Genomic DNA, 17,898 nt, shown 5'->3' with positions numbered 1-17,898 from the left:
AAGACCTGGCCCGATTTCCTAAATGTTGAAACATTTTTAAATGCCTCCACCAAAGGAGGGAAATGTATTTCTTCTAGCTATTCTTCTGTGAGATGCAAGGAGCTGTTAAATCATCTCTGCACAGGAGGCGGCCACGCTTTCCTGCAGATTTGGGTTTAATCCTATAAATAAATGTCATGCTTTGTCTGAAATACACCCTTGAAAAAGGCCACCTGGAAAACCCGCCCTCTCTGCATCCCCTGCCTACAACTGCAGCCCTGGAGGCATCTCACAGCATTCCCTGCTTGGGTGGGTATGGGTGGGTGCGGGGGAGCTGGTGTGCATAGCTTCCCAGGCAGGAAGACCCCTCATTAGTTCATCCCGTCTACCAGAAGGGATTAAAGCAGCTTTCAAGGTTCCGAAATCTCCAACAGGGGATGATCCTATCCCAGACCCCTGCCCTGTTGTCAAAAAGAAGCTGTCCCTTAGAAGCAACAGTTGCCAAGTAATCAAAGAAAGGGTGTATGGGGGAAGTGAGGGGGGAGTGATGGGGGTGAGGAGGCTTTATTGGGAGAAAACAGGCCTCTCTTGGAATCTCTAGGCTCCAGGTACAAGTACCAGGCAAGCAATAGCTTTGATTGGGATCTGCTCCAAGAGATAAGGCTACTGATTTCTGGGTTAAAGAGCCCTAAAAGCTATTAGTTTCAGAACTCATTCCTAGTCTGTGCATCCTGGACAGAGCAAAACAGGAGCATGGAACAAAAATGTACTCGCCGCTGGGGACACAGGAGAAAAGCCACACGTGAACACTGGTGAGGGGCCAAGGATAGAGAAGAAACATTACTCTTGTTTTTAAAGTTTGTTGTTTAGGAAGAGAGGAATGGCTACAAACGCTCTCAGAAATTAAGCTCAACTTAAGAGAAAAGGGTTTTCATTAGCTGTCAGTTGAGTTAAACTACTGCAAGGCAATTTAGTGCTATCTATTAAAATCTTAAATGCACACACCCTTTGACAAAAACAATCCCACTTCTAGGAATTTCTCTTGCAGACATACTCACATAAGTGTGCAAAGAATTAGGGAAAAGAGTAGTTGCTGTCATACAGCTAACAGCAGTGGGGAAAAAAAATCAGGTAATTTGAATGCTCATTGATAGTTGTTGTTAGGTGCTTTAGAGTCGGACCCAACTCATAGTGACCCCTCCTTGGGTTTCCGAGGCAGTATCACTATGGAAGTAGATTGCCCAACCTTCCTTCCGAGGAGTGGCTGGTGGGTTTGAACCGCCAGTGTTCTAGTTAGCAGTCAAGTGTCTTAGGCACTATGCTACCAGAGCTCCTGCTCATTGATAGAGGAATCACTAAATAAATGCCAGTGCAACTACAACATGGAGGACTCTCCAGTCAACACAAACAATCAGGGAAGTCCACATTGACTGACATGGAAATATGCTTCCTAAGATACTATGAAGAAAACAAGTTTAGTATGAACTCACTTGTGTAAATAATATCTGCATTTGCACAGGCCATAGTGTAGGAAAATACACTAGATCCTTTATTGTTTTAAAATGGCTGTGATCTTTCAGAAATAGATTGCCAGGCCTTTCTTCTGACGTGCTTGTGGGTGGATGTGAACCATAAACCTTTGTACCACCTAGGGACTCCTAGATCCATTTTGGAAGAAAACATAAGAAACTGTCCACAGATGTTACCTCTGGAGAGGGGGATGGGCAACAGGTTTTTATTCTATTCTTTGAAACTCCTTTTACAAGTGAATAGACCGTTTGTAAGAAGCCCCGGTGGTACAATAGTTAAGAGCTCAGCTACTAACCAAAAGGTTGGCAATTTGAACTCATCCAAAGGCTCCATATGAGAAAGACCAGGCAATCTGCTCTTGTAAAGATTAGAGCTTAGAAAATGCTATGGAAAGTTCTACTCACATGGGGTCACTAGGAGTCAGAATCGAATTGATGACACCTAGAATTGCTAAGGAGCTCTCGTGGCGTAATGCCTAAGGCACTTGGCTGCTAATCAGAAGGCTGATGGTTCAAACCCACCAGCCACTCCTCAGAAGGAAGGCTGGGAAATCTACTTCCGTAGTGATACTGCCTTGGAAACCCAAAGAGGGGTTGCTATGAGCTGGATCTGACTCGATGGCAGTGAGTTTTAGTTTAATGACAACAGGCATTGTGCCACCAGGAGCTCTGGTGGTGTGGTGCCTAAGGCATGTGATGGCTAACCAGAAGGCTGACGGTTCAAACCCACAAGCCACTCCTCAGAAGGAAGATTAGGCAATCTACTTCCATTGAGAAGCCCATGGAGGGGTTGCTATGAGTCAAATCAACTTGATGGCATTGAGTTTAATGACAACAGCCCATTTCTAATTAAAAAACTACAACAACCCTCTACAGTAAGGAGAAAGGCCTTTCTACAGTAAGTGTCTTGCAGCACAACAGACTCATGTGGGTTGAGGCACCCTGTGCTGCAGGGCCAACCCCCACAGAGAGGTCTTCTCCCCTGCAGAAAGGCTACCTGGCCCCTTCTGCTTGATGATGCTTCCCTCTCCTGGTGAGGAGGACAGGAGACCCTGAAATGAAGGCCTGTATGAGGACTCAGCCTCTCCTACAAAAACCAGAGGTCAGAACTTTACCCAAGAAACAAATGGACCTGTCGCCCTCAGTTGTGTTTGAAGAAACAGTCCACTGCTTTCCACTTACCTGATACCAGTGCCAACAGCACACACACAGCCCAGAGAAAGTCAACCCTGCACTGTTTTCCCAGGGAAGCAGTAGATGCAGAAGTGGCAATGAATGAAAACATTAGTGTGCAAAGGGAAAGTACCATGGAACTGGGATTGTTGTTGTTAGGTGCCGTCAAGAAGGTTCTGACTCACAGCAACCCTACGCACAACAGAACGAAACATTGCCCAGTCCTGCGTCATCCTTATAATTATTGCTATGCCTGAGCCCGCTGTTGCAGCCATGGTGTCAATCCATCTCATTACAAGTCTTCCTCTTTTTCAGTGACCCTCTGCTTTACCAAGCATGCTGTTCTTCTCCAGGGAATGGAATTGGGATTAGACTGGGGGGTGGGGGGGAGGTGGAATCTGGAAATTTTGTTTACCAGGCAGTTTACATGATTATAATCTATGATTAATTTTTTTACCCTGTAAATAAACATTTATGTCCCAATTAGAAAACGCAAAATACATATGGGTCTGGAATGACACACACCAAACTGTACGAATGGGACTGGGTTTAGGAGGTTTAGGGGGAAACCCACTAGCTGCTCTGCAGGAGAAAGATGTGGCAGTCTGCTTCTGTAAAGATTCTAGCCTTGGAAACCCCTCATGGGACAGTTTTACTCTGTCTTATAGGGTCTCTATCAGGTGGAATTGACTCAATGGCAATGGGTTTGGTTTTTGGTTTAGGCACTTCTGTACCTCTTGGATATTTTAAAATGAAAATGTATCTTATGTCTTATATGATAATCATAAAATGTACATATTCATTGTAGAAAAAATTAAATAACAAAAAAAAAAAAAAAAGGAAGAAGGCAAATAGAATCCTATCACCTAAAAATGACACTAATACACTTGGCTGAACACTGTCCTGGGTGGTTAGATGAGTAGAAAGAAGAGACAAGCAAAACCAGAAGTCTTTTGTCTGTTTGTGCAGCCCCCAACCCCAAATCTCCTTCATCAGGTCTTAAATTAGGCCACACTATCGTAGCAACAAGGACCTCTGGTAGTGTAGTGGTTAAGGCCTTTGGCTGCTAACCAAAAGGTCAATGGTTCCAACGCACCAGCTGCTCCACAGAAGAAAGATGAGGCAGTCTGCTTCCATAAAGATTTACAGCCTTAGAAATCCAACGGGGGTCACTATGAGTCAGCATCAACTCAATGGCAGTGAGGTTTCTATTATTATTTTTTAAATCCCAGCAACAGGAGTTCCCTGGGTAATGCAAATTATTAACACCCTGGACTGTTAACCCAAAGGCTGGAGGTTCAAGTCCACCAGAGGTGCTTCAGAAGAAAGGCCTGGGGATCTATTTCCAAAAAGCAGCTGTGAAAACCATATGGAGCACAGTTCTATTCTGACATATATGGGGTCATCATAAGTTGGAAGAGACTCCACGGCAACCGTTTATCCCAGCAAAAAGGCTGTGGCTACTGGTCACTCCCCTTGACAAGAGACTTCTTGCCTGTCTGGCTTTCTCACCTTCCACCCCAGGGCTGATCTCACTCATCTCTGAGCAGCCTCAATTAGGCAAAAGCAAAACTCTAAGCTGCATGACCTTGGGCAAGTTACCCAGCCTCTCTGAACCTGTAGTGGGAAGACGGCAGTACGACCACATAAACTGGCCACAGGTGGAGAAAGGGGCCGGGGAGCTTTCAGCTGTGATGCTGAGGCTCAGAGCTCATGGTGAAATCGACGAAGCTGGAGGTCACGGTCTCTGTGTGGCCAAATCACCCTTTTAATTAAACAACAACAGACAGACAGTTGAGAGAGGTGTTGTGTAAAAAAGATGGGAGATTAAAGAAGAGTGTGGCTTTATTCTGAGCTTATTTTATGATTCTACCTGGTATTAGGGAAGAAAGGCCTGGCAATTTACTTCTGAAAACCAGCCAGTGAAAACCCAACAGTGAAACGGAATAGCCAGAATGCAACTAGAGAATGTTCATACATTTTTTAAAAAAATAATTAATCAATTTTATTATTATTATTTTTGCAGTGTCCTCCCTACCATGGTAGAGAATGTTCATACATTTTGAAAGCTGTAACTAATGTCACTGAACAATTTGTGTAGAAATTATCAAATGGGAACCTAATTTCCTGTGTAAGCTTCCACAGAAAACACGATGAAATTAAAACAAAAAAAACCCCCTACAAATCACAATGGTCTAATCTGTAACCAGTCATGGGGAGGGTTCAGGACCAGGCAGCGTTTTGTTTCATTGTGCACGGGACTGTCATGAGTAGGGGCTGAACTTGATAGCAGCTAGACAACCTGTTGGAATGAAGAGAAGGCAATCTACTTCTGTAAAGATTTGCTGCCTCGGAAACCCAAAAGGGGTCACTATGAGTTGGAATCGACTTGATGGCAGTGAGTTTGGTTTTGGTTTAGACAACCTGTGTTAAGGTAGGAGATTCAAACAAGTTTCTCAATAATAGAGAAAAGGGTAGCTCCTCAACATGTCCATGGTGGAATGACCTAGAAGCTTTTGTTTTTTCTGCAGACCCAGGATCTTGAGTGCTCCCTTTTTCTTGATGGCAGGAGGCCATAGAAAGACCGTTATTGGGAAGCAGCCTTAAATATCTGAGAACTGGCAGGTGGGAACAAGAAGAACTTGTAACTCTTCTTATCTGGGAATAATCACGGTAGCTCTGGTAGTATAGTGCCTAAGGCACTTGACTGCTAACAAGAAGGCTAGAGGTTCAAACCCACCAGCTTCTCCTTGGAAGGAAGATGGGGCAATCTACTTCCGTAGTGATACCACCTCGGACACCCAAGGAGGGCTTGCTATGGGTCTGACTGACTCCACGGCATATAACAACAACAAAAACTCTCGGAGCCAAGGTGACTCTCTTGCACAGACAGCCTGAGGAGAGGCAAGACAGGGTTGAATAGCCTTTCAGGAAGTCTTGGAAACTCTCGAAGTGTATGGCAGGTACCCTGAGCGTCCACTCCTGGCCCCCGCCCGAGGCTGGCTGCTGCCCTCAGCATGTGCATGGGGGTGTCTGCTGCTCCATTCAAATGGCTCTCCTTCTGCTGTGGCGGCAGTAGCACAAAGGAGTCTCCAGTGTGTGCCTCACATCCTGGCTTCCCAGACAGACGCTCAGGGAGAGCTCTATAGCCCTATGGAAATATAACCCTCCTGCCCAGAGCAGGCCTTGATGCAGCCCACAGATCACAGAGAGCAGCAGGCCAAAGGCCACGGCGCAAGTTTCCTGGACTGCTTGAAATGTGATGCCCATTTTATCCTCCACTGACAGGAATGTCTTGCAAGTCCCGCATCTCTTCCCAAGAGGAAAAGGAGCTGAATGTTGACTTGGGACTGAAAGAGCAGAGGCCAGACGCCCAGCAAGACTGGGTCTTCTGTATAACACATGAAATCCAGCTGACCCAAGGTCACAGACTGGGAGGCTTGAAACCCAAGGAGCCAAAGAGATGATAAACAACAACAGGTGGAAGGTATCAAGGCAGAAAATAAGACCAAATTCTCAAAATGCTAAAGCCATGCTTCTTGCACTGAGTAATTGTGCCTCTGGGGCTTCTTGGCAGTGGGCCAAAAGGAGGCAATGCCACCGAAAAAAATGGGTGCACCATCTTCTTGCAGTATTAGTGGGATTCAAGACCTATGGTTAATGAAACTGGACAATGATATACTGTGTAGAAGAACATAAAATTTGCTTGACTCTTTCAAAATCATGACTCAGATATTTGTACACCACTGTTCACTGTAGCACTATTCACTATAGCCAAAAAGAAGAAACAACCCAAATGCCCATCAACAGATGAGTAAACATAATGTGGTATAATCATATCATGGAATATTACTAAGCTATTAAGAGAAAGGAGCTCTGGTGGTGTAGTGCCTAAGGCATTTGACTTCTAACCAGAAGGTTGGTGGTTCAAACCCACCAGCCACTCCCTGTAAGGAAGACTGGGCAATCTACTTCCATAGAGATACTGCCTCGGAAACCCAAAGAGGGGTCCCTAAGAGAAATGAAGTTCTGATACACTCTATGACATGGATGAACCTTGAAAACATTACTCATAAAACACTGAATGAAATCAATCAGCTACTAAAGGATAAATATTGTATGATTCCACTTGTATGAAATACCTGGAATAGCCAAATGCATTAAAGATAAAAGTAGATTAGTGGTTACCAGGGGTTAGCAGAGGAGGGTACTGGAGAATCATTTAAAAAAGAAAAAAGGAGGATTGGAAATGGGAAACACAAGGAGGAAGAAGGAAGAGTGCTGTTCCATTGTGAGGATTGTAATGAACGCCCTGAAACAAAACGTGTATGAATCGTTGGATTTTCACTCAAATCACAATAAAAGGTATAAAAAAAGAAAGAAAAAGAAGAATAACCTTGTTATAAAAATGTACCGAACAAATTAAATTATAAAAGAAACCAAAATAAGGATGGGGGAGCTGTAAATATTAAAAATAAGGTGCTTCAGTGTTGAGGGCAAGAAATGATTTCTGACTGAACAGTTCTGGGATGACTTTCTGGAGGAGATAGCCTTTGGGGTGGAAGGAGGCTGAGATAGTTCTACAAAAGGAGGGAACAGCATGAGCAATGGCTTAGTGACTGGATTTAGAAAAAAAAAAAAAAAAAAGAACTTGACAATATCTCTTAAGAAGATTGATTGGATTATTTTTCCTTTAAATTTTATTTATTTTGTTCTTAAGAATATACACAGCAAAACATACACCAATTCAACAGTCTCTACATGTACAATTTAGTGACACTGATTACATTCTTTGAGTTGTGCAACCATTCTCACCCTTCTTTTCTTACTCCCTCATTAACATAATGCACTCACTGCCCCTAAGGTATCTAATCTTGAGTTGCTGTTGTCAATCTGATCTCAAATAGATAGGTCTTAAAAGAGCACAATGCTCAAGGCAGACCTTTTCTACTAGTGAAGCTAAATTATTGTTCAATTTTAAGAAGACTTCAGAAAATATTTTTGGTTCAAGGTTTAAAGATTATCTCAGGGCAACAGTTTCAGGGGTTCATCTAGCCTCCATGCCTCAAAAAAGCCTAGCATCTATGAGAATTTGAAATTCTGTTCTGCATTTTACCCCTTCTGATCAGGATTCTCTATGGAATCTCTCATCAAAATGTTCAGTAATTGTAGCTGGGAACCATCCAGTTCTTCTCATCTCATGCCAAAAGGGACAGTTGTTCATGGAGGTGATTAGCCACCTCCTCCTATCCCCTACTCTCCTTCTTCCTCTGTTGCTCTAGGTGAATACAGACCAACTGTTGTGTCTTGGATGGCTGTGTGCAAGCCTTTAAGACCCCAGGTACTACGCAAAGAACTAGGAGCCAGAAGCACTACACACGTCATTGTTGTAAATACATCTATCATATAACTTTTGCCCATTCAACTTTTTACAGGTGTACAACTTACTGACGGCAATTAAAATAATCGGCTGTGCCACCCTACCCTTAATCAATTGATTTTACAATCACTGAAAAACTCCCCTTTTCTCCTCGCTCCCACCCCTGGTTTCTGCACATTTGCCTTTTGTTGTCTTCTTATGTAAGTGAGGTCATACAATATTTTTTTTTTTTTGTGATTAACTTATTTAGCTCTACACAATGTCTTCAAGCTCCAGCCATACCATAGCATGTACCAAGACTTCATTTCTCTTACTGGCTGAGTAGCATTCTTTGGTATGTATGTACCATATTTTTTTATCCATTAATCTATTGATGGGCATTGAGGCTGTTTCTACCTTTTGGTTATTGTGAATCATGTTTCAGTGAACATTGGTATCATTGGTGTACAAGTCTCTTTTTGAGTCTTTGCTTTCAAGTCCTTTGGGTATATACCTAGAAGTAGAATTGCTAAGGAGCTCTGGGCGTGCAGTGCCTAAGGCATTTGACCGTTAACCAGAAGGTTGGCAGTTCGAACCCACCAACTACTCCACAGAAAGAAGACTGGGCAATCTACTTCTGTAAAGATTTACTGCTTCAGACCCAATGGGGGACACTATGAGTCAGAATTGACTCGATGGCAGTGGGTTTTTTTTTTTATGGCAGTTTTATTTTTTGAGGAACTGCACCCTGTTTTCCACACAGCTGTACCATTCCCACCAGCAATGGATAAGGGTACAATTGAACTTTAAGGATAAAACACTAGATACCAAAGAAATTTCATGACTAAGCCCCAGGCAGGTAGGGTATTTGACTCCTCTGCATTAAGAGCAACTTGGAGACATGTAGAAGCCCAGCTCTAAGGGATTCTTCATTCTATTAATTTCATTTACTCCACAAAAAAGTTTTTGAGCTCTTACTATGTCCCAGGCACCCTTTACTCCCTGGAACTGACTAGTCAGGGAGGCAGTATTAACTAAAAGTATATGCAGCCATGGGAGAGACATTATTTGCTCAGGGCAATGGGGAAGGCTTTGGGGTGGGGGGGATGCAGGGTCTGAGTAATGTTTAATCAGGGCAAGGTGGGTAGGAGTAGGGAGCTGGAAACTCTCCAGGTAGAGGGAATACCAAACCAAAAACCAAACACACTTCCGTGGAGTCGGATCTGACTCATAGCAACTCCTCCTTGGGTTTCCGAGGCGGTATCTCAATGGAAATAGATTGCCCAATCTTCCTTCCGAGGAGTGGCTGGTGGCTTTGAACCTCAAGCCTTCTGGTTAGCAGTCAAATGCCTTAGGGGATTATGTGTAAAATTCTGAAACAGGAGGGGTCTTGGCTGTGTGGCTGGAACCCAGGAAGTAAAGAAGAGAGAGTTATCAAGCTGGGCAGGCAAACATGGAGAGCACAGAAGTAGGTTCGGTTTTTATCCCAAGGTCATTGGTACAGGGGGATTTTTAAAAATATTTTACTTTTAGTTGTTGTTGAAAATATACACAGCAGAACATATACCAATTCAACAGTTCCTACATGTACAATTCAGTGCCACTGATTATATTCTTCAAGTTGTGTAACCATTCTTACCCTCCTTTTCTAAATTGTTCCTCCCCTATTAACATAAACTCACTATCCCTTAAGTTTTCTATCTAATCTTTTGAGTTGTGGTTGTCAATTCAACACCATTTCTGAAAAGAACACAATGCTCAAGGCAGACATTCTTTCTTAGGTAAGCTAAACTATTTGGTTTTAAGAAGACTACAGGGGATATTTTTGGTTTAAAAAGTAGTTTAAACCAATAGTTTCAGGGGTTCATCAAACTCCCATGGCTCCAGAACTGCTGGATTCCATGAGAATGTGAAATTCTGTTTTGCATTTTCCCCCTTTTGATCAGGACTCTTCTATAGAATCTTAAATCAAAATGGTCAGTCATGGTAGGTGGGCACCATCCAGTTCTTCTGATTTCATGGCAAAGGAGGCAGTCATTCATGGAGGCAGTTAGCCACACATTCAATTTCATTGTACTATTTCTGACTCTGTCACTCCAGGTGAATAGAGACCAACTGTCCACAGGGGAACTTTAAGCAGCAGAGTAGCATGACAGATTACTCAAGCAGCAGAATATTAATATATTAATTCCTACCAAGTAGACAGATGGTCAAAATGATGCTGTGTTTTTTGTGAGGCTTCTCTGGGAGATGCAAACACCAAGAGGGCTGTGCCCAGGCCTACTCCTGCTTGGGTCCAAATCAAGTAGTCCCATTTGTAAATACCTTCAGAAAAGTGACTGCTAGGTTCCCCTCTCAGGACATGCAGAGCCCTTGCACCAGAAAACAGGTACTTCCTGGAATTAAGACAGGAATCTGGCATCATACAGTCCTAGGTACAAATCCTGTCTCTGCCACATGCTTGCTGGGTGACTCTAAACAAGTTTCTTAACCTCTCTGTGCCTTGGTAAAATGAGGATACTAAGAACACCTGTCTCCTAAGGTCACCATGTGGATTAATTAGGACCCAGTTGCTAAAATCCTTAGCACTTAACCTGCTGCCACTGCAGATGCTAATAAAAAAAATTATAGTATTAGTATAGTTTACACTCAGCTAAGAATGAACACAGAAGACATGCAAAGACAAGTGAAATGTAAAATGATTTGGAGAACATGATGTGCTGAAGGAGAGGAGCCAGCATAGACAAATGACTGGGTTTCCACTTACTTGCGAGCAGGAGGCAGGAGACCGCCACAGTGTACAGGTGCTTGGAGGTGGAGATGTTATAACGATCCATGAAGTGGTCCAGTAGGTAGACAGCCAGGTGCCGGGCTGTGGGGCACAGCTGACAGTGGCTGCTCAGCAGGGTCAAGATGTCGACAAAGAACCGACGGCTCTTCAGGAGCGGAGAGTGGGCTCGGAAGGCGGGCAGCTTCAGTTCCTGGAGGACAGGTGGGGTAGATAGGAGGTCAGGGCTGCCTTCTGAGTGCACTGGATGAACCAGGAGAGGGAAACATCAGAGCCTGCCTGCTGACTGCTTAGTAGGCAACAACCTGCTCCAGACCCCTGTTGTTTTTCTTTCAGGTCCTAGGATGGCAGCCCCACTAGTGATTCCAGAAACTCCTGGACTGTCTCCCAACCACCCTCACCAAGCATAGGCTCATAAAGTGATCAGGAACTGCTGCGGTTGAATTGAGTCCTCCCAAAAGATATGCTGACGTCTAACCTTTGGTACCTGTGAATGCAATTTTATTTGGAAATAAAATCTTTGCAGATGTAATTTGTTGAGTTCATACTGGATTATGGAGCGGGCCCTAATCCAATGACTGGTGTCCTTATAAAAAGAGGAGAAGACACACAGAGACCCAGACAAAGAGAGGAGAATACCATGTGAAGATGGAGGCAGAGATGACAGTGATGCATCCATAAGCCAGACAAGAAATGCTGGCAACACCAGAAGCCAAGAGAGTGGCATGGAAGGGATCCTTTCCTAGAGCCTTCAGAGAGGGCATTGTTTTGCCATCACCTTGATTTCAAACTTCTAGCCTCTAAAACTGTGAGAGACTGAATTTCTGTTGTTTTAAGCCACTTAGTTTCTGATATTTTGTTAAGGCAGCTCTAGGAGAACACAGGAATCTACGCGATCATAGATAAGAGAATGGACTCTGAAGAAGCCAGTTATTCACAGCTGAAAAGCTTGCTATTTGAGATACTATGGTCATGACCAGTTGCCTTCACGCTGACTCTGACTCCTAGCAACCCCACGTGCATCAGAGTAGAACTGTGCTCCACGGGGTTTTCAATGGCTGATTTTTGATTACCAAGCCTTTCTTCTGAGGCATCTCTTGGTGAACACAAACACAAATCATGCAGCACGTTAACCATTTGCACCACCCAGTAGCAGCTGTTCAAATGAAAACTGTATGCAAAGTACCAAGTACACAGTAACCTCTCACGATCCACTGCTTCATTCCCTCTGTGAGTGGAGACTGTTACGGGAGAGTGTTATGAAAAAATTCAATCTAAAAAAAAGGTTGAAATAACAGCACAAGAAACTTCAAATACCCTTTGTCTAGATTCACCAATTGTTGACTTTGGCCTTCTCTCTCTCTCTCTACACACACACACACACACACACACACACACAGAGCTTTCCATGATACTTCCCCCACAAGATTTTCACTTAGTAATATATACATTAACATATTATCTGAATTTATTTGACCAGCATAAGAAAAACCAACAACAAGAACCAAAGGAACAAATATTTTTATGATGGAACAGGTTTTCTTAAATATCTACTGCATTTACAATTTAACCAAAGCAGATGAGACAATGTTTGTTAAGGAAATGTCTTAGTCACATTTTGCCAAATAGGAAACTAAAGAGAAGCAAACCTGAGGAAAAAACAGGAAGGGAGAAGTTGGCAGAGAAGGAATTTGTGAGAACTCACTAATCTGGGAGATTCCTTGGGGAATGAGATTAAAACAAATTGGAGCCCTCTCTTCTGTATAATAAGGAAGTCTGGTGGCGCAGTGTCTGACGCTTCTAACTGCTAACTAGCAGGTTGGTGGTTCAAAGCCACCAGCCACTCCATGGAAGGAAGACTAAGCAATCTACTTCCGTAAAGATTTACCATCTTGGAAATCCAATGGGGGGGTCACTATGAGTTGGAATCAACTCGATGCCAGTGGGTGTTTTTTTTTGGTTTTCCCCTGTATAATGCCTTTTTTTTTTTTTAACCCTAGGGCTTTATTTAACTAGCAACAATTTGAGGACTAGAAGGAGACATCGTTTTTTTTCATTCATTCACTCACTCATTCAAGAGATATTAATTAATTCACTTCCCTCAATAAGTATAAAGTACCTTCTATGCGCTAGGCATTATTTTAGGGACTGGGGGATACACCTTGAACAGACACAGATCTAAATGTAAGAGTTACAGCTCTAAAACGCTTAGAAAACAGGAACAAATCGTCATGGCCTTGCATTAAGAAATGGTTTCTTAGACGTGACTCCAAAAACAGAAATAACAAAAAGAAAAATAAGCTAACTTCGAAATTAAAAACTTTTGTGCTTCAAAGGAGACCATCAAGAAAGTGAAGAAAAGCCACATAGGAATAAGAGAAAATATTTGGGAGTCAAATGTGTAAGACTTGTATTGGAATATATTAAAAAATCTTATAACTCAAAACTAAACAACCCAATTAAAAAACGGGCAAAGGATTGAATAGACATTTCCTCAAAGAAGATACACAAATGGCCAAAATAAGCACATGTACAGCTACTCAACAGCATTTGTCATTAGGAAAATGAAAATCAAAACCATGATGAAATGTCACTGTATACCCACTAAGATGGCTATAAATAAAAACAAAAACAAAATCCCAGACATTAGTAAGTGCTAGTGAGGATGTGGAGAAATTGAGACCTTCATAAATTGTTCATGGGAATTTAAAATAGTGCAGCCACTTTGGAAAACTGAAAAACAGCTTACCACATGATCTAGTGGGAAGCTCTGGGGGTGTAGTCCCTAAGGCATTTGACTGCTAATGAGAAGGCTGGCAGTTCAAACCCACCAGCTACTCCACGGAAGGAAGATAGGGCAATCTACTCCCTTAAAGATTTGCCGCCTTGGAAACTCAGTGGGAGTCACTATGAGTTGGAATTGACTAAATGGCAGTGAGTTTGGTATGGTTTTTTGGTTATGTTTATATATGAAGATACTGAGTTTGAACCATTATCTAAACCCTGAGACCTTATTAACCAGCAACAGATCTGGGACTAGAAGCCTTTTAAAGTATTCCCTTTCTACCTTTTATTTTATTTTGTAATCATGGAGATCTTTTATTTTCAGTTTAAATTCTTTAAGGAAAGATCTAATTTCTACTAATATTTTTCATTTCGTTACTTGATGAATTTATGTGGCCAACACAGGACTTTAAACTCCTTGAGGGCATGGTCTGGGTCTGCTTTTGCTCATCACTGTACCCCTGTGAGACTAGAACTTGGTTAGGCGCTCAATAACTAATTGCTGATAGGACAGAGAAAAGGGTTTAGGAAAGAAGGAATGAATTGCAGATGTGGATACAGAATGCCCTGGGCCTACAGAGGAAGAAGTGACCAACTTTATAGGATAGCAGGCCAGTGGGAGCTTCAAAGAGCAGAAATGGAGCTCAGTTTTGAAAGGATGTCTAAGAATTTACCTGTTGAAGTACAGGAAGGAAAGGATGCTTAGCAACACATGCAAATGCACATACATATCCCAACTAGAGAACCTGGAGCACTTGGAACAGCTAGACATGGAGGGCATGCCTAGATAAAGCAAGCTGGAAAGGCAGGCAGTGTCTCACCTTATGTCCTGCTAAGGTATCTGGCCTGTCTGAGGACTATGGGAGCCACTGAAGATTCTAGAGCAGGTCATCGACCTGGTCAGAGAGGCCATGTGTGAAGCTCTCTAGGCCAGCCCCTCCTGGTCCATGACCAAATGGTCAGTAGCAACAGCAAATGTGGCACTCCAACTCCTCCAGCAGTGCTCCCTCCTTCCAGCAGCTCCCACAAGACTGCAGGCTGTGTATTTCTTGTAAGTACAGGGCTGCAAATTCAGTTCTTGACAAGAAGCCAACCACAATGACAAATCTTGGGTGTCCTGCAGCTAACAGCTGCTCAGAATTAGCCAAGGGACCCTTCCTTAGGCTGCATTACCCTCATCAATGAAGTTCAAAAATCTAAACACAAGAAGTCAGATATGCACGGTTCTGACTCCCCTCCTCACCCCAAGTCAGCCAACTCAGCACCTTCTAGATTGTCCCTTGTGCCAAGGAAAAGCACCATGCTGATTGTCTGTCCTCTGTACACTCCTGGGAAGAGGTCCACAGCTCCAAAAAGATTCTCAAAGGAAGCCATGGTACATAAACATTAAAGGCTGTGGACTGGGCAGCAATACATGTAAAGAAGCAAGCTTCTTGGAAAAGGATAATGTCAAAGATAGGCAGCATTTGTGAAAGCTTCTTGGGATACTCTTCATCTCCATCTCTGCTAATCCCTCAGTTATTTATTTAAATTCCCATACTAAGAGTGAAAGTCCTTGGATGGTGCAAATGGTTAACACCCTTGGCTGCTAACCGAAAGGCTGGTGGTTTGAGTCCACTTACAGGTCTGGAGCTCTGGTGCCATAGTGCCTAAGGCATGTGACTGCTAACCAGGGGGCTGGCGGTTCAAACCCATCAGCCACTCCTCAGAAGGAAGGATCTACTTCTGTAGTGATACTGCCTCAGAAACCCAAGGCGGGGTCGCTATGAGTCGGATCCAACTCTACAGCAGTGTGTTTGGTTTGTGTAGAGGTCCCGCAGAAGAAATGTCCGGCCATCTACTTCCGAAAAATCAGCCACTGAAAACCCCATGGAGCACAGTTCTACTCTGACACGCATGGGGTCCCCATGGGCCAGAATCTCAACAGCAAGTAGTTTCCTAAAAGTGACCTTCTCTGCACCCCCATCATTGCAAATCATTGCAAATCAGGACACCCTTAATCTCTCTCCTTGCACATGTTCTGCCTAGCCAAATATTTATTAATGTATGTGTCTTTTCCTGTAAACTCTAGGCTCCAGAGAGCAGGGACCATGTCTATTTTACTTACATTGTTGGCTCAGTGCCCAGTATAGTGCCTGGCACAGAGGCAGGTGCTAAAAACATATCCACTGAACAAAAAAAGAACAAATACAAGGATGTCACTCTCTGCCCAACACTCCCCCTGTCTGTGAGGGAGCAGCTTGGCACAGGATGTGAAATCAGGCAGTTCTGGGTTGGAATCCCATCTCCACTATTAACTCAACCTTGGGCACGTGAATTCTGAACCTCAGTGTTCATCTGAAAAACAGGGCCACGCTGCATAAATGTGCAGTATCTGGTAATGTAAAGCATTTAACAGCAGCTCCACAAGGATCAGTGCCCTTCCCCTCAAGCTGGACAACCAACCCTCAGAGAGAAGTTGCGTTTACCTGCCTCTGTCAAAGGCTCTTTTCTCAAGGACCCTGCATAGAGTACCATGAGATCAATCTTTCTGCTTTAGGGTTTAGTGCTATGGCCCAGGAGCCTTTGCAGGAAAGGAAACCTGCTTAGCAGTGTGTCCTCCATTCCAGATCTCTAGTTACTGTCAAGTCAACTCTGACTCATGGTGACCCCATGTGTGTCAGAGTGGAACTGTGCTCCACAGGGTTTTCAATGGCTGATTTTTCAGAAGCAGATTGCCAGATCTACCTTCTGAGATGCCTCTGGGTGGATGCAAACCTCCAATCTTTAGCCTGAACCATTTGCGTCACCCAGGGATACCATGTCCTCCACTCTGTTGTCATAGTTGCTGTGAGTCACTACTGGCTAAAAAGTTGGCAGTTTGAACTCACCTCAAGATGCCTCAGGAGACAGGCCTTGTGATCTGCTTCTGAGAGATCACGGCTTTGAAACCTGTGTTTTTGTTGTTGTTATATGCCGTGGAGTCGGACCAGACTCATAGCGACCCCTCCTTGGGTTTCCGAGGCAGTATCACTACAGAAGTAGGATTGCCCAACCCTCCTTCTGAGGAGTGAAACCTGTAGGGCAGTTCTACTTTGCATGCATGGGGTCACCACATGTCCTCCACAGAGCCTCCCAAACTAAATGGAATTAGCAGCAGTAAGCCTCAGCTTCTTTCCATCACCCATAGAAAGGAGATTCTTTAGCACATAACCAAACATACGGGGCTCCTGCAAGCCTATCCTGTTTAGTTTGAGAGTCCGGGCTGATTACATTCCTAACCTAATTGGAGTAGGGGAAGGGGCATTCATTACAAGGGTTTTGCTCTAAGGAACCACATTCCTCCCCAAGCACTCTTGACCGAGTCTGCCGGAAGCCACGGCAACCCTGCAGCATGAGGCCAGCCCCTTCTGCTGAGTGGCCTGGATTCCAGAAACAAAAGAGCAGCCAGTGTGGGGCGACATGTAAAGAAACCTCTCCTTGGATTAGGCAGACACTTGGCAGGAACTCAGCATCCAAAGCAGGCAGCAGGAACCCAGCCAGGCAGGGTGACCCTCACCACAGCGGACCTGGCAGGGCCAGGGGCAGCATCAGTGGAGGCAGGAGAAAGGCGGGGGAGGAGGGACAGATGAAGGGGGGAAGGTGCGGGCAGCCGCTTCCTGATAATTCTGTTCTCCCCTGGCTTGCCAGCTGCCAGCACTTTATCACCTAAGTTAGACAGGGAAGCATCTCTGTCACCAGTATATCTAGAAATGAGCAGGTGGTGGTGGTGGTGGTGGGGGTGCACACGGAGAGATGGTTGTGACAGAGTTAAAACAAACAAAAAAAACAAACCCACCTTACAAAAACCTGCTTTTGTGAGCACAGTTTATTTTTTGTTTTAAATAATAACTACAGGCTAGGGGGAACAAAAAGATGTGTGAAGGTACACATCAAAATGTTAACAGTGGTTATCTCAAAAGGCTAGGACTTTGTGTGATTTCATTTCTCACACTTTTCTAAACTGTCTGGACTTTTTTCAATATTCAATCAGAACACTGTTACTATTTCAATTACTATATTTTCAGTTTGAAAAAAAAATGGTGAAAGGAGATGAATGAGGTTAAATTGTGTCCCCCACAAAAGATATGTTGTTGCTGTTATGTGCCGTCGAGTCGGACCCCAACTCATAGTGACCCTCCCTTGGGTTTCCAAGGTGGTATCACTACGAAAAACGTGGTATCAGGATTGGAGGAAGAATCATTAACAACCTGAGATATGCAGACAATACAACTTTGCTTGCTGAAAGTGAGGATGATTTAAGGCAC

At 43.7% G+C, this 17,898-nt stretch overlaps 1 protein-coding gene across 1 annotated transcript in view; it reads right to left on the bottom strand.

The window, feature by feature from the left end:
- The window catches only part of CCNJL (cyclin J like), an 81,813-nt gene that overhangs the window by 28,207 nt on the left and 35,708 nt on the right, over window positions 1–17,898 (bottom strand). The window contains exon 2 of the mRNA XM_007949912.2: window positions 10,808–11,021. Within this exon, the coding sequence (XP_007948103.1) occupies window positions 10,808–11,021 (214 nt within the window). The remainder of the gene's footprint in view (window positions 1–10,807; window positions 11,022–17,898) is intronic.

Source organism: Orycteropus afer, unplaced genomic scaffold (assembly GCF_000298275.1).
Source record: "Orycteropus afer afer isolate SDZICR_OR568_19922 unplaced genomic scaffold, OryAfe1.0 scaffold00257, whole genome shotgun sequence".
NCBI classification, from domain to species: domain Eukaryota; kingdom Metazoa; phylum Chordata; class Mammalia; order Tubulidentata; family Orycteropodidae; genus Orycteropus; species Orycteropus afer.
Note: the sequence above shows the minus strand (reverse complement) of the source record. Positions and strands in the feature narration are given on the sequence as shown.